This window comes from Alternaria incomplexa (assembly GCF_024043165.1).
Source record: "Alternaria incomplexa strain BMP 0042 chromosome Unknown scaffold_7, whole genome shotgun sequence".
Taxonomy (NCBI): Eukaryota; Fungi; Ascomycota; class Dothideomycetes; order Pleosporales; family Pleosporaceae; genus Alternaria; species Alternaria incomplexa.
In genome coordinates this window covers 1,675,942-1,695,586 of record NW_026249856.1, presented here as the reverse complement: position 1 = coordinate 1,695,586, position 19,645 = coordinate 1,675,942, and the positions used below count along the sequence as shown (strand labels likewise).

At 53.4% G+C, this 19,645-nt stretch overlaps 7 protein-coding genes across 7 annotated transcripts; 3 read left to right on the top strand and 4 right to left on the bottom strand.

Moving 5' to 3' along the window:
- Positions 1-1,816: 1,816 nt before the first annotated feature.
- J4E90_005778 (uncharacterized protein) lies at positions 1,817-4,393 on the bottom strand (the record flags this gene model as incomplete). Its single annotated transcript, XM_051435330.1, has 1 exon — positions 1,817-4,393. The coding sequence occupies one exon, from the start codon at positions 4,391-4,393 to the stop codon at positions 1,817-1,819; it is 2,577 nt and encodes an 858-aa protein (XP_051291354.1).
- A 783-nt stretch (positions 4,394-5,176) lies between these two features.
- Positions 5,177-6,181, bottom strand: CFD1 (cytosolic Fe-S cluster assembly factor cfd1; the record flags this gene model as incomplete). The annotated part of the gene is made up of 1 exon (XM_051435329.1): positions 5,177-6,181. The coding sequence occupies one exon, from the start codon at positions 6,179-6,181 to the stop codon at positions 5,177-5,179; it is 1,005 nt and encodes a 334-aa protein (XP_051291353.1).
- A 742-nt stretch (positions 6,182-6,923) lies between these two features.
- Positions 6,924-7,770, bottom strand: J4E90_005776 (uncharacterized protein; the record flags this gene model as incomplete). Its single annotated transcript, XM_051435328.1, has 2 exons — positions 6,924-7,480; positions 7,554-7,770. 2 exons carry the CDS (start codon positions 7,768-7,770, stop codon positions 6,924-6,926), a joined length of 774 nt encoding a protein of 257 aa, XP_051291352.1.
- A 483-nt stretch (positions 7,771-8,253) lies between these two features.
- J4E90_005775 (uncharacterized protein) lies at positions 8,254-12,614 on the bottom strand (the record flags this gene model as incomplete). Its single annotated transcript, XM_051435327.1, has 2 exons — positions 8,254-12,468; positions 12,516-12,614. The coding sequence occupies 2 exons, from the start codon at positions 12,612-12,614 to the stop codon at positions 8,254-8,256; spliced, it is 4,314 nt and encodes a 1,437-aa protein (XP_051291351.1).
- A 397-nt stretch (positions 12,615-13,011) lies between these two features.
- J4E90_005774 (uncharacterized protein) lies at positions 13,012-14,551 on the top strand (the record flags this gene model as incomplete). Its single annotated transcript, XM_051435326.1, has 3 exons — positions 13,012-13,030; positions 13,221-14,328; positions 14,377-14,551. The coding sequence occupies 3 exons, from the start codon at positions 13,012-13,014 to the stop codon at positions 14,549-14,551; spliced, it is 1,302 nt and encodes a 433-aa protein (XP_051291350.1).
- Positions 14,552-15,178: 627 nt separating this feature from the next.
- J4E90_005773 (uncharacterized protein) lies at positions 15,179-15,979 on the top strand (the record flags this gene model as incomplete). The annotated part of the gene is made up of 1 exon (XM_051435325.1): positions 15,179-15,979. The coding sequence occupies one exon, from the start codon at positions 15,179-15,181 to the stop codon at positions 15,977-15,979; it is 801 nt and encodes a 266-aa protein (XP_051291349.1).
- A 688-nt stretch (positions 15,980-16,667) lies between these two features.
- Positions 16,668-18,550, top strand: J4E90_005772 (uncharacterized protein; the record flags this gene model as incomplete). The annotated part of the gene is made up of 2 exons (XM_051435324.1): positions 16,668-16,676; positions 16,742-18,550. 2 exons carry the CDS (start codon positions 16,668-16,670, stop codon positions 18,548-18,550), a joined length of 1,818 nt encoding a protein of 605 aa, XP_051291348.1.
- Between the last annotated feature and the right edge of the window lie 1,095 nt (positions 18,551-19,645).

Here is a 19,645-nt window from a genome sequence, read left to right as displayed (position 1 = left end):
CACGGTAGAAACCTTCAGCGGCCTTGTGAATTTCCGGTGGTGCTTCTTCTCGGATTCGGCGACATGTTTGTATGAGGTCGAGGTGCTGGGTTTTGCCGAAGTGCTTTCGATCGGTCGAGGAGTATGGCGAAAGATATGAGTATACTAGGAACCGCAGTTCTGCGGGCAGCTGAAGAAAGCAACTGGGCGCATCAAGTGCGACGGATGGAGCTGGCGTCATGAGTTTGTTGGTTTGAGATGTGGGTGAGAGGCCATCCGGGGTAGCAACTGCCACGGCTTGCTCTGTCATGTTGGTGAGTGATCTTCAACCTGAGTAGATGGTTGAGTGATTTGTATGTAATGAATTCTGGTTTTCTATAGAGTTCCAGCCTTTTTGTACGTTAAGAAACGTAAGGAAGAAGGAAGTGCAGGGAGCGGATGCCTAGCAGGCCCTAACGCTCGAGCAACTATAGCGGACTTCATTCATCTTGTGACGTCAAGTTAGTTAGATTACTACGTCTGCCTAACGAAAAAGCTCTGTTATTCCATTGTGTACCTTTCAGATTGATTCAATGCGTACTGCCTATACCCATCCCGCGCCACCACCTCGACTCGACTTCTGCACTTCGACTACGATCCGCATACAGATACCGGATACTCCCTCGAGATGGCTTCTACGCCTTCCAAGGGTCATAATAGCGACAACACAGGGTTGCAGAGCGACTACACTAGATTTGCCGCTTCCCATTCGTCACTTCCCGCCGTACGCCGAGATGAACGCTCCTTTCTCGACCTCCCCGTTGAGCTCCGCTGCATGGTGTACCAATACTTCTTACCAGAAGGCCAACTGGCTGTCTACCCCAAACCATCAATATACAACGCCCTGATACACATTTGCAAGCAAATTCGAGAAGAAGCGCAAAAGGTGATCCAAAAGGCTGCCGATGGGTACTTTCGCGCCCATGATGCACGATGGTTTCGGAAACCGAGCTTCCATTTCACGATACAACCCGCCATCGACCCTACTCACATTACTGTTGTCATCCCAGAGGTCTTCCCCGAATTCCATGATCCGGATACATTGTTCCTCAGGATTCCGCTGCTACGCTTGCCGCTCCAGCAAATCACCCTGGACATCTCCACAGCGATCGCAAACACGACATTTCCCTTTAACAAGGATGCTTTACGTCACCTGCAGTATTGGATCAGACATCACATACCCCAGGCGCGCCGGACTACCATTCACTGGGGGCACTGCCATTCCCAGGACACAATGACGGCTATGAGTGACTTCTGCAGAGGCTTGGAATTCCGTTCATTTTTCCACCTCCAGAGTGGTGAATATAAGTTATTGACTGAGTATGCAAACGTCACACATCAAGGCAACGAGCACGGCGTGTCGGAGGCTGTAGCAGTGACTTTCCAAAGGACACCTTTGTCTAGAGAGGAGTTTCTGGAAAAGTTGCATGGTAGAGCAAAGCGAGCTGTTCGGCGGATCGATGGGAGCAGGGCAGGATGAGCGAACGATACAGTCGTTCTATGTCTCGCCTAGAATATGGGAAAGATCATGTATCTTCCCCGGCTTATCGTTTTTCACCTACGTGCTGTCATAAAGTAGACTTGGAAAGCTGGGATACGTATGTTGAAGGAAAGGTCTATAAGACGCGAGTCATGAAAAAATGAGAAGCCAAAACCATCAACGAGTGCATCGTCTTGCACAGATCGTGAAGGCCCGCAAATGAGACTCCATATCCCCATAACTAACTCCCCGTTTTCTCTTCAACCCAAGCGCTGAAAGCAGCAGTGGCCACTCACACCATCCTCTCAGCCGAATGGCTCACTTCTTTATAACCGTAAGAGCCGGCTCCGGCTTACTCCTCTTCTTCTTCTTGACCTCGACCGCGGGCGCAGTCTTCACCCTCTTCCTAGGCTGCACCTCATTCGGCTTGGCCGCCGTACCCCGCTTAGTTCCCTTGCCCTTACCCTTCGCCGCAGTTTCAGCTGCCGCAGTCTTCGCCTGAGGCCCCCGCTTAGTTCCCTTATCAGCCCTAACCTTCTTGGCCTTAGGTTCTGGCTTCAGCAGTCCATGTTGCTTGATGTAATAGATCACATCAAGCGCCACGTCACAGAACTCTTGCGTACCCCGGATGAGCTGTAGCGGCTTCTTCTTGCTCTCCAATCCTGCTCGGTATCGGTCTACGACGGCAAAGAAGATCTCGTTAGTGTCGGCGTCGACGGCGTCGCGCATGCGCTCGTAGTCCTCTTCGCCACGGTTGTGATCTTGGTGGAAGTGGCCGCGCCCCATGCCGAACTCGTCGCCGATTTCGAACTGAACGTACGCTTCTATGACCATGAGAGTGATAGTGTGGAAGTTCAGAAGAGCGACGGCGGGCTCTGGGTCTGGTGATGACATGGCTTGCTGACCGGGGATGAAGACATCGATCAGTAGGCGGGCTTCTTCGTCTGCGTGGTCTGGGGAGAGGAGAACTTCTTCGCGGACCATACCAGGGAGTGAGACCTTTGCGCTAGGAATCTCTTCGCCTTTCTCGAGAGGCTGGCGTTGCATTTCATATCGGGGAAGCGTCCAATCAATTTCTTGGATGTCGTCGGAGGAAGGTGGCGCGTTCTCCGTGGGTGTGGGAGAGGGGGAAGCAGGCTGAGGAAGAGGGCGTGGCATGCGCACTACCTTCCGGTCGACAATAGGTCCACTGCTTTTGGGTTTGGAATTACTCGCGACGAACTCGACGCTTGAGTCGTCATTCAGGCTAGTGACTGATGGGTGACGCTCCACCCGCGTCCGAAGCGGCTCATCGTCATCGGAAGCATTGCCTTCATCGCCACAGTCGTGTTCACCGAAGACTTGCTTTCGTACCTTTTGGGTGACCTGGGGAGTACGTTGTTCTGGTATCCAGTTATCCGAGCTGTTCTGTCCGTAATCCATCTGCTGATAGCCCCTCGATGAAGCACGTTGATAGCTCATTGGGCCAGTGAGGAACGCAGGTACAGCAGCTGGTTGGCCATGATAATGGGCAGATTCGTAAGGTACCTGCCGAGTCGATCGCTGAGGCCCCGCTTGCATCTTCATGAACTGATCCAACTGTCTTTGTTTCTCCTCAACCTGCACCTTAAGCTCTTGTTGGCGCTTCAAGCTAGAGTCGAGATCGCGTTGGCGGTTTTGACTAGCGGGCTGTTGCGACCCATGACGAGGTGAATGTGTTCCGTACTGCGCAAGACCTTTCAAGATGGCAGCCGGGTTAAGTGCACGTGCGCTTCCAGAAGAGGGTGAACTAGACTTGGTGAAGCGAATTGGATCCGTAAATACGTGTTGACGTTGACTCCACGGTACCCCAGCTTCAGCTTCGCCACTAAGAAAGGCCAGAGATTCTTGATCAATTGGATCTTCTGGCCGCATCCGGGTCGTGCCATATGTGAAATCGGATGACATGGCCTGATGGTCGATCGGTTGATAATGTTGGTGTTGTCGGGCTCCGCTGGCTGCGTCCGCCTCGGCTTGGTTCGCGGCGTTGGAGGCCCACTCGTCTACATCGAAGGGGTAAGACATGTTGGTGTCGGCGACAAACGACAAGTCGTTATCAGGTGCGATCGATGGTCCGTTTGCGCTCTGCTGATAGCCGCCGTTGACGTCATCGACACCTTGCACCTCCACGGCCGCAGCCCCCTTCAAGTTCTCGGGTTCAGATGTAGCAGCCTGGATACCGAGAGCATCCGAGGACTTGCCAGAAGTGTCATGTTCGATCGAGACCTGTATTGACTCGTCGCCAAGTTGACCATCAATGCTCATAGCATCCCTAATCAGGTCCTGACTTCGATCGTCGACATTTTCATGTGCACCGTGCTCAGGCTCGTCCTTGACCATGATGGACTGACCCGAACTTCCCGTGGGCTCATTCAGGGGCTTCAGGGCTGAGTCTTGATCATCGCTCTGTTTCTCGATCTTGACTTGTGGCGAGGTCGAGTTTGGACTTCCAGGTGCGGTAGCTTCATGGTCTTCGACTTCCTGCTTGACAATGGCGATTTCGATGGATGGCTCAGCTGATTCATCCGGAGTTGCGCGCAAGTCCGGGGAAGTAGAAGAGGCATTACTGATGTTTCGGTGACCTTGCGGAGAAGTCACAGGAATCTTGGTACTGTACTTCAGCTTGACCATGAATTGCGGTTTTGCGCTTGGATTCGGCTCTTCTTCAGAAGTCAGAATCTCGTTGCCGTTGACTGTGATAGGAACAGAGTCACCTTTCGGGAGTTGGTCTGCACCATTGCCAGGTCCTTGACGTGATTTGGTCTCAGGACTCTTCCTCTGATCCTGTTCTTGAACTGGTGTCGGAATCTTCTGATGCGGACTGCCCGCGGTAGGATGAGGGTCTGGCGATGTGGCGTGATTGCTCGCGGCGTCCATAGTATCGGCAATCTTGCAACCTGCGAGGTCAGTATTGTGGAAGTTTGATTGGCGTCTTGCGCTGAAAGCTGTACTTGTCGAGCAACCTCAGGGTCGCGATAGTCACTTACCAGTCGTTTTTCGGTGTTTGTGATATGTTAAAAAGTTGGTGGGTGTAGTAGGTAGGACGAAAGACTGTGAGTCCTTGTGGGCAGTAGCGGCTTTATATGGAGCCCGCAAAATAGTTGGCAGATAATTAATAACGTTCAACTTTACCTGACAGCGTACATAAGCGTTCTCTCACCTCTGAGCCAATAGCTGCGCGTTTGCTCTATAGAGAAAGGAGCCAGAGGTACCAATGAGACGTGGGATCTGGAGTACGAGACGGATACTGATGACCGCGACTGGAGCCTGACCAGTCACAAGAGCAGACTGCCGATGTCGGTGAGCAATATTTACTTGTCGGCAAGATGATGCGCTCCTGATTCGCTGTAGCGAGGCGTATTCACGGGTATCTGAGCAGGATTGCTGTAGTCATCTGAGCTAGAATGACAACGTAGTAGGGCGTTGTCATAGCGACGTGTAGGAGTGAAGAGAATCACATAATGGCGAAGCACGGAAAGTGGATGTTGAAGACTACACAAAGGTCAGCATTCCTCGAACTTCCTCCAGGGGGAGCAAAGACTCACCGGCACTGTCAGAACATCGAAATAGGGAGGGGTATCTATTCTTCTATATCCTCAATCTTATCTCTTCCATCGCTTCGCCATGCCTGCCATTGAGAATGGACCATCGTTTACATACTCACACAATCCTTCCGATATCCCCCTTCAACCTTGTCACAAACTCGTCGAACAGCGGCGCCAACGAACAGTCCCGGTACTTATCTACAAACAGCCCGCCTTTGTTCTTCAGCGCCGCAACCTCTTCGGTGTCCAACTCTTTGCCCTGTATGACAGTACCCTTGGGGTATACAGGCCTCGTCCCACTCTCGACCAATTCCACAAACGCTGGATCAATTGGTACGGAGCCGAGGAATGGTACTTCGAACTCAGTCGCCATGACCGCTCCGCCGCCCTTGCTGAAGACATTTGTGCATTCCGAACAGTTGGGGCATACGAATCCTGCCATGTTCTCTACCACGCCTAGTACCCTAATTCCGGTCTTCTTGCAGAAATTCAGTTCCTTCTTCACGTCGCTAACGCTGATAGCTTGTGGGGTTGTGACTACGACGGCGCCGGCCAAGAACGGGACGTGCGGGTTGAGGGCAGGAGACGGCGTGGTATTCTTCAAGAGAGTTTCGAGTAGGGAGATATGTTCGTCCGAGGTACCGGGTGGTGTATCAATGAGTAGATAATCGAGCTTTGGCCAGAGGACGTCGGTCAAGAATTGGCGCACCATGGCGGTCTTCTTTGGGCCACGCCAAATCACAGCGTCGGAGCGCGAAGCCAGGATGAATCCCAGAGACATGCATGATAACGACCCAATCTTTTGACCATCTGCAGCCGCCGCTCCTCCCTCTTTCTGATCTGTTGTATTCCCATCCTCTCCCTCTTTCTGATGTGCCGCCAACGTCTGCTCCCCATGCACATCAACCGGTATCCACCCACCAGGCGCCTGTCTTACTTTCGCATCTTCAATACCGAAGAAGCGCGGTATACTCGGGCCCGTCAAATCTATGTCCAAGACACCGACCGAATGTCCTTGTAGCGATAGCGTGAGGGCGAGTTGCGTAGTCACGCTCGATTTTCCAACTCCGCCTTTGCCGGAGAGGACGAGGACGATGTTGCGAATGTTTTCGAGAGGCATCGCGAGCACGAAGGCGCTGATGGCCTGGGTATGTGTGAACGGCGGGGGTCGGTGGGGTTTGCGTTGACGGGTGTCGATGGGAAGTGGTTCGTTGTAGGGGGGTATGTGCAAGCTGAAACCCTCTAGATTATAGTATTAATCTGGAGCGTCGTCGGATGGGCGGAAGGAAGGGTTGTGTGGGTGGTGTCGCGGATGGCGCATGGTGTGAGTGATTGAGGGTTGTGGAGCGCGCTTTGAAATCCAACGACCTGAAAGTGGCGGTTTGCGGCGAGATCGGAGGTCCGACCTTGACCCGAGCAGGCCTACCCTACTACCAGCACATTATCTCTCATCAATTCTACAAGAAATCATAACATAGCTATCCCAATACATGGAAACTCGTCATTCTCACAAAATCAAATTAACCCTAAACTCTCGCATTTAATGCATGGCAATATGACTGTACCAGAATCAGTATACGTTCCTTGAAGCGTCTTTCATCATGACCAAGCCCACGGTAACATCTCAGCTATGAGTTCGGGAGATCATGTGCTCAAGGAGGATACGCTGCTGCCTCGAGCACATGATCTACCGAACTCATGGCTGAGATGTTACCGTGAATACCGTTCCAAAGCCGACCTCATGGAGCAAGTCAAAACTTGGACATTTGATGATCAAGCCCAAAAAGTCATTCCATATCTGGTATCAAATATAATCCCCTTTTCCAATCCGCTCTTTCGCAGGTATCTTCATTGCCATCTCCCTAAACAGCAGCCTTCTTTAGCGGCACCTCCTCGCCAACGACCAGTCTGTAGCCCTCCGCACCCTTCTCCGTCTCCAAGTCCTTTGGTGTTGCCGCCTTGGCGCCCACCTCCGGGAAGCTAAACGCCTTACTCCTGCCTCCCTCGAGACCCTTCCAAACACCGACCGTATTCCAATTGGTCCATGTCAGCGCGCCAACCCAGGGCTGCACATTCCACCCCAGCTCCAGTGCGACATCCGTCCTGTTGCCTAGCTTGCCAGTGATATCGGTAATCTTGTACTTTGGCTTCTGGTTATCGAGGTGGAGTTCACCGACGGGATAGGGCGACGCGGTCTTTTGCTTGGATGCAGCGCGTTTCTTGGCGGATTGCTTGGGCAGCTTGGACTTGGGGTCGGGGTGGATGAAGTGGTTTTGATTCCAGGGCGCGGACTTTGAGGCGACGATGGCATCCCAGATGATGGCTTCGGAGGGGGGTTCCGAGGCGCGGGTGGAGGGGTAGACGGCCTTGAGGTAGATGAAGACTTGCTTCGTGTTCCAGTTGAAGAGGGAGCTGAGATCTGCATGGAGGCGTCAGTCATGGTGTTTGAATGCTTGGACGCAGCGTAATTGCGACTCGTGTGAGAGACATACCGGCGTCTAGATCGAACTTGACGTGCGCATACTCTTCCCGTTTGGGTGAGTAGTAGTGCGGCCGTCCTCTCACTACCTGCACATTGCGCAGCGATATACTGGCCGTCGGGTTCTGCGGGGAGACGAAGCTGCTCAGCGCGATGATACTCGCGACTGTGAAAGCGACTGTGGTAAAGAAGCCAAAGACATTCTGGAGACGCACAAGCGTCGAATGCATTGTGAAATGTGTGATGTGAGCGCAGAGCCCAGTCTATCAACCTCTGTCGGCCACGAGAGGGAGAAGGAACTGTTGAAGGTGGGCGTGGAGATGTAGCCTTCGGTGGTCCTAACACGTATCTGGACTGTTGCGCGGAGGTCGGAGCTCAGCCCTACGAGACCAGGGTTCACCGTTTCCACGCTAGTGCATCACCGTCTCACCATCTCATGTCAGACGAGCGGATATTGTCACAAGTACACATGTTCGAGTGAGCTTATTTTATTGACGCTGCTACCGACGACTCAATATGGGTATCAGGATTCACCACTCCTATCATCCACCGTTATCTTCCCAACCCTTGAGCTCTTTCCCTGACATGTACGCGCATCGTCTATGCATTCCTCCCAGATGTGTTCACGCTGAACGCCGCAACGCCACGCTAACTTACTTCCTGGAACGCTCAAACAATACCGAACAGACGTTTCAATGATCGAGAAGAACACTCTACTGTGCAGCAGGTTGCGCGCCGCCCCTTGGGCCTCCACGCCCACGGAATCCGCCACGACCACGGCCTCGTCCTCTACCACCACGTCCGCCATCTAGATTGGCAGGCGGTGGTACGTTAGAGTAGTTTCGCGGCTGAAAGTTCGGGTTGTTAGGAACAACTCCCTCCGCCGGGTCAGTGTTGTCGATGACAGTGAAGCCACCACGGCCCTTGTGGCCTCCTCGTCCACGGGGAACGAAGTCTGCTGAGCCACCACGGAGGTTACCGCGAGCGTTGCCGCCGTTTGGAGCTTGGTTCTGGTTCTGCGCGGGCTGGCCATTTGCTTGTCCACCACGGGGCGCAAATCCGCCACGGCCGCCACGAGGTGGTCCGCCATGGATCGGGAGGGTCTGCTGCTGTCCTTGGGGTTGCTGTGGTCCTGGACTTTGGCGTGGTGCGAAGCCTCCACCCCGTCCGTTCGCGCCTCCGAATGCTCCTCGGTATGACCCACGGAGAGGTGCTGGTGTACCCGCTGGAACGAGCTGAGGACCCCCAGGGGCACCGAAGCGAGGCATGTTGTACGATGAAGGCACTTGTTGTGGGCGCTTCGCGGCAGCGGCACTGGAATAGTGGACGACCTGCTGATCCGTCATGTTGAGAACTGCAGTCGCTGGAACAGTGGATCCTCTGAATGGCGAACAGCGGTCTCCGAGCGATGTACCGCTCATAAATGTAGCATCGAACACAACATCCAGCAACAAAACACGTGCGGTGCGGGTCTTGCCAACCACGGTACCTGATGATCCAATTGGTACCCTTCCAGAGTCTTGAACATAGACAATGCGATCGCCAATGCTGAAGTTCTGGTGTCCAAGACGCTGCTCCGCGTCAGACGGCTTCAGCAAGGCAACACGTGGCACCTTGGCGACGGTCTTGGGCTCCACTTCTTGTGTAAGTGGGAAGTTGGCATCAGCCGCTTGCTCGATGAGCTTGACTGTATCAGAGTCGAGCTGCTCGGCGTCCAAGGGTACTTTCTCAAAGTTCTTGGTCTGGACGCTCTTTAACCAGGCTCCAATCTCCTTGACCTTCTGCTTTGCAACCTCGGGAGGATAAAAGTCAGTGTCCTCCCATCCATCACCTGTCGGGTTGTTGATAATGGCGGCAACAAACTCTGGGAACTTGATCATGTACTGCGCCAAAAGGTCCATCGCTTTCTGGCTGTACTCCCATCCGTTGGCTGATTTACGAGAATAGCCCAACACCTTGAGCTTCTTCGCCTCGAATTTGAGGTTCAACCCAAGGTTGAGCTTGAGACCACTTGAGTTGACGTTGAAAGAGGACGTGAGCTTGGACAATGCAAGCGGCGGCATGTTCAGTTGCCTTGCCACAACGTAAGATGGAACATAGGGCGTTGATCTTTCAGCCTTACTGACAACTTCGCGTCCAAAATGCGGCTCTTGCTTCTTGAGCTTGGCGACCATAATTGTAGCCTTGTTGTCGGCATGGCTGACGACTTGCAGAGGACGGCCATAGGCGTAGTCTCCGAGATAGAATGCGCGTGCTCCTTCGGGGAATTCCTCCTCGATAGGAAGTGCCTCTTTCTCCAGGAAGCGAGGGTCTGCGCTGAAGACGTCGTCTACGACTGTCTGAGTCGCGTACTCCACTTGCAGCCCAGCAACCTCACCGTACTCCTTGATGGTGGCTCCTTCGTCAGTCTTCCTAAGTCCCTTGAGCATTTCTACGTGCACGAGGGACTCAATTTCCCCGACGTTGATACCGAGGCGCTTGCTGTACTGGTTTTCGATGCGGTTGGCTGTCTTCTTCCAATTGGAGATCTCCTGTGGACCATGAGGGATAGCAACAGGTGCAGGAGATGGGCCATCCTCGGGCAAGACGTAGTCGAATAACTCGTCCGATACTTTGACCACTTTCGCTTCGTGTAAGAAAGGGTAACCAACATGAACCGCCTTGCCCAGCTTGGCCTGCGCGTGAGAGACAGACTGTCGTGGCTCTGTATCAAGGAGAGTGATAACCATGCTTTCGTTCCGGCTATCTTGCATGAAAACATTGACGCCTGCAAACTCCAGCTTGCCATGGAACGGCAAAGTCTTCAAACTGGGAAAGCCAGCCAATGCCTCGGCTCCCAGTTTAACACCGTCCATGAGGCCAATGTAGTACTCCAGTCCTTCCATTGTCGGCAGGTCGAATATGTTCTCGATGCACTTGCAGTGGGGAAGGTCCGGGAAAACGCCTGGCAAAGATGACTGGTACACGAAATCCAGATCTTTGGCGTATGTGAACTTGAGAGAAACACCAAATGAATTACGCATCTTTTCATCTGGCGTCAAGTCATTTTCCTTGGTGGCCATGGCCTTGAGCAGACGGTCCTCTTGGATGAACGGAATCTTGACAACAGCCTCCCAGTCCTGTTTCTTTCCGTTCATATCGAGAGTAAAGTCTCGGGGATAGAAATCGATGATGGGAGAGTCCTCGTTTGTCATGAGAGGATGGTACGCTTTCGGTACGATACTCTTACTGCGGTCGGGTAGTACACCCATCAACTGCTGGAAAGGCTTGAACGGCTGTCCAAGCTTGAAGTTGATGTCTGCCTTCAGACCCCGTTTGACATCAGAAATCATAGGCGAGTAGTGGTAGCCATAGTACCATGGCCATGACGCTACTCCGCGGTAGTAGTAGAAGAGAACCCATTGCAATCCTTGCACGTAGTTCTCCGTCAGTTTTCGTAGCTCCTCCTCGTTGCTGCGATCCCAATCGAATTTGCTCTTGTAGTAGTCGTTCTTCCAAGCGTCGAACTTCTCGTCGTATTTCTTTTGCATCTCAGTTTGGGCGTCTTCGGGTGAGATGTCGACAACCTTGGCCTGCTCGTACTTCTGTACGACGCGTACAATGGCTTTCGTGGATTCGTCGTCCATCTCGTCCTCGTCGTCCGAATCACCCTCGACCAGCTTAGGTGGAGCTGCAACCTGAATATGGCGATCGCCGTCGTCATTTTGTACAGTCTTCCATGGAAGATGTAGTTTGTCGGCAAGTTCCTGGACAAACTTTCGGTCCTCTGCAGGAAGAGATACAGGAAGGTCCAGCGGGGCTGGCTCTTTCTTCTCCAAGTAATCGCCCAGCCAACTCTTTACCTTGGAGAACAGAGCCTGCTGTTGGGTAGTCATAACAATCGTGCCTCGCTTCGCCGTCTTCACCATTACATCTTCCTTTCCAAGTTTCTTACCCTTGAACCAAGCGGCGTCGGAGTTTTCAGATTCGAAATGACGGTATTCGATGTTTGAGAGTTCATCCAACAAGATAGCCAAGCGCTCCATGTTGATGACACCCTCCTCGTTGATGTATCCTTTGCCCTTGGGCAGGACAGTCTTGTAGACGTTGAACATGAGGGCCAAGGCGCCCTCGTTGATATGCAAATGTGGAAGATTAGGAAGGAAATCGTTGCCAACAAAGAAAGCCATAAGAATGAAATCGTCAATAACACGCTCCATGTCGAACGGAAAGCTGAGAGCTCCGGGCTCTTCCAGTTCCTGGAACTCAAGCTCCAGGTATTCTCGCACAATGCTCAGATGCATGAGGTAGAAGTTCTGGTGTTCCAACTCCTTGGACTTGGTTTGGCTTTGGCGACCAAACGTCACCTCCTCACGCAGTAAACTGAAGTGGGGATCGTGGCTGAGCAGACCCAACATGATCAGGTCGGCATCGAGACCGTACAGGCAGTGGCGGCGGTTCGGGTCGTAGCCCGGCTGTGCCTTGGCCTGACGGATGTACTCCATGACCTTGTGCTCTCCCTCTCCGGGGACCTCGTGACCAGACAGTACGACTTCCACGCCCTGCCAATCTATGTCCTCGGAGACCTTCTTGTTGATGAAGTACTTAAGCTGCTGCGTGAGCTTCGCCATGAAGGCAGTGCCTGGCGTAATGCAGTTGCTGTCGAACGCTTCCTCGGTCGGCATCTCTACGCCTTCGCGGATAGCCTTCTCCCGGGCCTTTTCAGTATCGAGAGCGGTTCGGAAACGTCGTGCACGCTGCTGGTTCATCTTGGCGCGCGGGGCGACACCATCGATGGCCATGAAGAAGAGCTGCTTGGGCTTGATCTTGCCAAACAAGTGCTCGATGTAGTTGAAGATGGAGATGAACATCTGATCTTCGGACTTGCGCGCCGTGACGCTGTCGGAATCGTTGTGGGTGCAATTGTGAATAATACCGTTCATGTCAAGCTGTGACTGTTAGCTAGGCGCATCAATTGCGACACACGGGTACCTACGTAGAGACAGTCGAATTCGGGAATGCGGTTTTCGGCAATGAGCTGCGAAATACCGGGATACCTTTCGGACATCCATCGAAAGAACTTGGGGACACCCATGACTGCTACTGTCTAGGAATAGCTGAAGATGGATGTGGTGGTGAGGCGGCGATGCACCTCGTGTGTACAAGTGGCGGGGTGAGAGTCGCAGAGAGGGCGACGGGGAGGAAGATGGTAGTAGAGAGAAGCGCGCAGAGGCGCTGTGGGTGGGAGGGCGAGAGGGAGTATGGGGTGGTGGTTCTCGACGCTGGGGTCTTCAAAGAGTCGGAGTCTTGCTCATCGACGCAATGGATATGCTGGCGGCGACTGCCAAGCAGGTGGGGCGCTAAGGGATCGACATCGGGGTTGGTCCAAACGCGACTTTTGGGAGCGCGTCGTGCCTCTTCCACGCTTTACACACGCAGCATTCCATACAATACACTTTGCCCTTGACTTCGAGTACGATCGCAAGCACATCATGGACGAGACTATGAGCGGTAAGTTCATTTTCTGTTGGAAAGTGTGGTCCGCGACAGCGTCATGCCGACCAACAGCAAGCTTCGCTCTACAATTCGCATCGATACAGTCGGCGCATAGCATCCAAGCTCGCTACCGGACTCCTACAGTCACCCACGTCTCCGAAATTATTTAAAGTGCCCCAACACCTGATACTAATTCCACCGACAGACGCTCTCGATTCCCGCGAGATGGACGACCAAGAACAGACCGAGCAGAAGATCATCAACGAGGAGTACAAGATGTGGAAGAAGAACAGTGTCTTCCTCTACGATATGCTCTACGGCCGCGCGCTCGAGTGGCCGACGCTCACAACACAATGGCTGCCGGACAAGAAGCCCGTCGAGGGCACCAACATGAGCCAGCACCGCGTCATCCTCGGCACCCATACGTCAAACCAAGCCCAGAACTACCTCCAGATCGCCCATTGCGAGATACCAGACGCCCGCGTTCCAGACCTTACCGAGCTCAACGAAGAGCGGGGAGAGATTGGCGGCCACGGCAACGCGAAGCGACCCTTTGACTTCAAGATTGTGCAGAAGATCAACCACCCCGGCGAGGTCAACAAGGCCCGCTACCAGCCTCAGAACCCCGATATCATAGCGTCGCTCTGTGTCGACGGCAAGGTGCTTATTTTCGACCGGACTAAGCATCCGTTGCAACCAAAGGATGACACCATCAAGTTCGAGGCGGAGCTTGTGGGTCACAGCAAAGAGGGCTTTGGCTTGAGCTGGAGTCCTTTGAAAGAAGGACATCTGGTGACTGGTAATGAAGATACTACAGTCAAGACATGGGACATCAAGAGTGGCTTCTCTAAGAACAGCAAGACCATCAGCCCGACGGCAACATACAACATCCACAGCGCAACCGTCAACGATGTCCAATACCACCCAATCCACCACCAGCTCATCGGTACTGCGTCAGACGATCTTACCTGGCAAGTCATCGATACTCGTCAGGAGGCATACAAGAAGGCGCTGTACAGGAAGGAAGCCCACGAAGACGCGGTCAACTGCATCTCGTTCCACCCCGAATTTGATTCGATGCTTGCGACGGGTTCTGCCGACAAATCGGTGGGAATCTGGGATCTTCGCAACATCGACAAGAAGATACACAGCCTGCAGAGCCATCGCTCAGATGTCATCGGTCTGCAGTGGCACCCGCAAGACGCTGCTATCCTTGCCAGCTCTAGCTACGATCGCCGTGTCCTCCTCTGGGATTTCAGCAAGATCGGCTCTGAACAGACGGAGGATGAGCAAGAAGATGGGCCCCCTGAGCTGTATGTAATTCCAAACACGTGTCCGGCTCCTGTACTAACCTTTCACAGATTGTTCATGCACGGTGGATTCACCAACCGAATCTGTGACTTTGACTGGAATAAGAACGACCCTTGGCTCATGATGGGTGCTGCCGAGGACAACCAGCTGCAGATCTTCCGCCCTGCGCGCAAACTTGTGGAGCCGCTTAACAAGACTGTGAACCATGGAGAGGTCTCAGACTGAGCTCCCTCATCCTCTTCACCTGTTCCTTTCGAGGTGGCTAACCCAAGGGTGTTTGCAGGTTGCGGTAACGACTTTGGAACCCGAAGAGCCATCTCCACCCTTTGATTCCCAGGCGATTGAAAGCGCGGGAGAGGCTTCAGAAGAAGAGGTTTCTAGACGTTCTGAGAGTTCTGAGCTTTCTGATCTTCCTCCATGGAACACTCTCGCAGACGAAATAGTTCTTGATTCTCGCCTTCGTAGCGGCCGTGAACGTTGAGCACAACCGACTGGTGGTGGAGCAAAGGGAGAACATGAGATTGGTGTTGGGCGTAACAGCTTAGTGATATCCTTCTCAAAGTCTTTTACGATTACAGTTCCGTAGACACATGAATCAGAATGCGTCCGTTATACCATAGCACTGTCGCATTGCATGAAATTCTTGAGTAAGCAGTGCTCATTGCGAGCCATGGACTGATCGCGAGGCCCGTGCTAGCTAACCTCCGAGGTACGAACTATCTGGTCCCCGCAATCATCATCCCATCTCTCACGCACCCGCCATGTGAAAGCAACATCAACAGCCAAGCCCTTATAACCGGGTTTGCAGTCACAGACATAAACACCATTTCGCCAATAGAAGACTAGCCCACGATGCTTCTCCTCGGTCTGACTGGCTCCATCGCGACGGGCAAGTCGACCGTGTCGTCCATCCTCTCCAAGCCGCCCTACTCGCTACCCATCGTAGATGCCGATCTCATCGCGCGACAAGTCGTCGAACCTGGCACCCCGGGCTACAATGCCATCGTCGAACACTTTTTGCCTACTACGCCTGACCTCCTCCTCCCCGATGCGACACCCAAAGGACGCCCGCTGAACCGGCCAGCACTGGGGCGGAGAGTCTTTGGCGGCGGAGAAGAGAAGGAGCGCGACAGGAAGAAGCTGAACAGCATCGTGCACCCTGCCGTGCGCAAGGAGATGTACAGACAAATGGTGTGGGCCTACCTGCGCGGCAACTGGGCAGTCGTGCTAGACGTCCCTCTCCTCTTCGAAAGTGGCTGGGAACGCTACTGCGGTACCATTCTTGTTGTCGGCGTCTCGGACCCTGCGATACAAATAAAACGCCTGCGAGATCGCGACTCTCATCTTACCGAAGAGGATGCGCGCAACCGCGTCATGAGTCAAGGCGACGTGCGCGAGAAGGCCGAGCGCTGTTTGCGGAGGGGTCCGGGAAATGGCGTCGTAGTCTGGAATGACCACGACAGGCGTTACCTAGAGAAGGAGATACAGAGAGTCATGCAGGACGTCAGGAATAATAGCCCGCGATGGTGGAGTTTCCTCCTCTGGGCCTTCCCACCGTTTGGAGCCATAGCTGGCGCGTTGAGCTGGTACAGGATGCGCAACGTGCAGCTACAGTGGGAACAAGAGAAGAAGCGGGAGAAGGCGAAGCTGTAGGAAGTGGGTTGATGCGTTGACTCAGATGCCTTTGCTTCGAGGGTAACAGAGGGTCGGTGCTGGTGCGTGTTGGTGTTTGTTGGATGTGCGCATAGGTATTCTAGCAATTGGCAGCACGGGCGCTGTGTCACGGTAAATGTTTTCAAGTCTCTCAATATGTCTCTGTGTCTGTCGTGTCTTGCAAACATGTCTCGTCGCTCTGCATATCGTACTTTCGTTGTCGTTGTGTGTCTATCATGCAGCAGGCAAAAGGCTGTTCACCTTCACCTCTGCTCCACTATTGTGGATATGCCGTCATCCAAGCCCTCAACACACCGACGCTTCTTCATCCGCCCCGCTGTACGCAAATCTGCAAATCGAAATAACTCTGTCTGCAAAACATACATTTGCGAGCGTCTATCCCACGCTCCTTCCGGACTCCAACCATACGACTATGATGCAGACATGAGTTCCATAACCCCCCAATCTTTCGTCGATGACGGCGGCTCTTTCACGAAGCGCACGCCCCGCGGGCTTGACCACGGCCATGTCGCGAAGTGGGTTACCAGCAACAGCTCAGATACCTCAGCCTATACCGGCAGTTTTATCGATGACGGCGCGGACATGCACCTTCCTCCGGGAGCAACCCCAGGCTTTGGCCCAATCGATACTCGCTTCTACAAGCAGAGAAAACGACCAGAGCCCAAACATGGTGCAGGTACGATGTGGAACGAAGACATGCAAAGGGCGATTAGTGGAGACATACACCGGAATTTGGAGAAGATCCGAGGCCTAGGTGGACTAGAGGTGAAGAAACCAGGCCGCAATCAGGGTACGAACGAGACAGCTGGCGGACAAGGAGAGAAGAACAAGGATACAGTAACGATTCCTATGCCACCTCAATGGGGGACGTTCGTCATCAAAGCAGAGGATGGCCGCGTTATCGTCGTGGACAAAGACGGAGAATTCGACTCTGGACCACAAAAGGCTGTCAGTGAGCAACAGAGACCATGGGTCAAAGCAGCATCAACGATCGAACCAACCTCCCCCGCCCACACTCCATTTCCCCCATCGCCACCGAAACCCCGCAACTCTACCCGTCCGTCGAAGGAACCCTCAGGCGACAGCTGGAAGCAGAAGACTAAAAGTGAAAAGAAGGACAAGAATAAGAAGTCTCGCCAGTCACACCACTCACCACCCAAAGCCCTCACGCCTACTCCTGAGTCGGACTACGAAGACGGCTACTTGCCTTATGACGGCGAAGATATAGGGTCGCCAACGGGCTTTATGATGACAGGTGGTGCCAGTGGTTGGCCTTCTAGCAAACCTACATCTATTGCGTCTCCAGCTATATCAGTGAGCGATGGCTACGAGTACATCGCCCCAGGCTCACCGCTCAAGACTATCAGTGAGGGATTCAGATACGTCACACCAGCCTCAAGGGGCTACAAACCAGTTGTTCCAAAGTCGGACTCATGGGTCGAAGAGAAGAGATCATCACCTGTGCGTTCACCACCTGGAGGATGGCCGTCTCCCGAACTGTCTCCAGTCAGGGAGAACCGTAATGCAGGTTCAGAAAGGTCTTGGAACGGTGGCCAGTTCGAGGGTGCATGGAAAGCTGCCAGTCCAAGTCATTCACACAAGAGTGACAGATCGCACCATACCAGTAGGAGCGGCAAGGCACGAAAGTCAAGGAAGGACCTCGACAATACTTCGGTAAAGAGCCATTCGACCTACAGAGCGCCTACAGTTGAAGATGCGCCCCACGACTCTTCGGAAGAGAAAGAGGATCACATCGCGACTGGATGGGGAGGCAGTGTGAAGAGCAACGTTTCTCATGACTGGGATGTCAACAAGAAGAAGAGTGAAGAGAAAGATAAGACAGCTGGATGGACTTCACCTCTTAACAACCCTCACCCATATACATGGGGAAGCACTAAGTCTCCCAGCGAGCAAAGTTGGGACAAGAGGCCTAAAGTAGCCGACAATCCTGCCTGGACCGGCATTGAACCTTTTGCTTCCCACAATCAAATGGACAGCCCGACGTCTCCACAATTTGGTGGTCCAACGCTTCCTTCAAGCAATACTGCATGGGATGGCTTTGAAATAAGTAAAGGGACTAGTGATGCCGGTGTCGTCGGCACAGATAGTGAGCGCGGATCTCTAGGGAATCAAAGTCGAGTCTCCAGTCAGCCGTCTACACACCGGTCTCATCGAAGTCACGACACCCGTACTAGCCATAAGAGTAACAGACACAGAAAAACTACTGGATGGGAGGACGCCCAATCAGGCTGGGCTGGTGGCAGTCAGACTAGCAATAAGAGCCGGAACTCCCATCAGCCTGACGCTGCGACCGGGTGGCCTGGTAGTCGTGCCGCCAGTCAAACGAGCTGGAATGGGGAAAAAGCTCATGTCAACTATGGCGATGGTGATGACTGGGACGACGGAGACAAGGGCAAGGGAACTTTTGCGAATGGCTTCGATGAGGACAATGCGACATACTTAAATGACAATTGGGGTGGAACTCCAGTCCGAGTGGGGAGTCGTGCGGGGAGCAGGGCCTCAAGGCAGAGTGGTGTGGGCTGGGAGTAAGCAGAATACGCGACGACGCGACAATGCGACCGCGAAGGGAAAAGCAAACCGAGATATTGCAACGGAAAGAAACTCAGAATTAGCTGCTGGAGCATACAGAATCATCGGAAACACTAGCTGCAAGTTTGAGAATGCTCCACGGGATTGCCAATCTGCTATAACTAAAGGGATGCATGGCAATTAATATGCGCATCAGCAGTCAGCATGGGAAGCCAACAGAAAGCCAGCTCGACATGCATGATCCAGCAAATTCGCGTGCATCCTGCCTCATCGCGTCGAGTAGAGGGAACCCCGCTGCATATAGGTGCGCGTCGAAACACCAACGCGATGCTCGAAGACCAGCAGATGGTCCGGACTTCACCAGGTCGCCAACCACCTATGACACCATGACATCTCTGTGACAAGTGACAAACGCAGACCAACGTACAAGATGCCTCGGACAGCGTTTCTACTGCACGTACTATGCCTCAGCACGCTGCAAGGCCCGGGATGAACGCGCAAAATCGAACCAGCGTTCACGTCCATATCGCGAGCGCGCAAAGTCGCGTTTTGGTGGCGCAAGTGACACTGCAGGTGGATCCGGAGCTTCCTGGCCAATAGACTGCATTACATGCCGGGGCTTGGAGGGTTAAAACCAGTTTTGCATGATAGTTTCGGGACATGATCCTGGTCTGAGTGGAGAAGACGGACGCGATTGTGGGAGGCGGCCCCTAAGTGCGTGATGGACACGCTAAGTTGGAGGGAGACTGGGGACGCGTTGAGTGCGCCCATGTAATAGCTTCATGACCCAGTCTCGCATCCTTCTTTCTCCCATCTCTTCTCTTCAGACTTGATCTTGTCCAAGTTCTCTGTCGTTGACTCAGCTTTCTCTGTCCACTGTGAGAGTCGTAGTCGAGACATTTGTTGTTGTTCCTGTTTTCGGTCTGCCGCCTTGGACCTAGTCGCGCGCTCCAGCTCAAACGAGATACGATAACCACCCCACCTTTCGCACCTTCCGTCCCAACGACAATCACCTACAACACCACTACCCACATACCTCAATCGCGTCAGTTGATCTTTCGGGCCGATATATCTTCTTCACATCATTTCAATCGC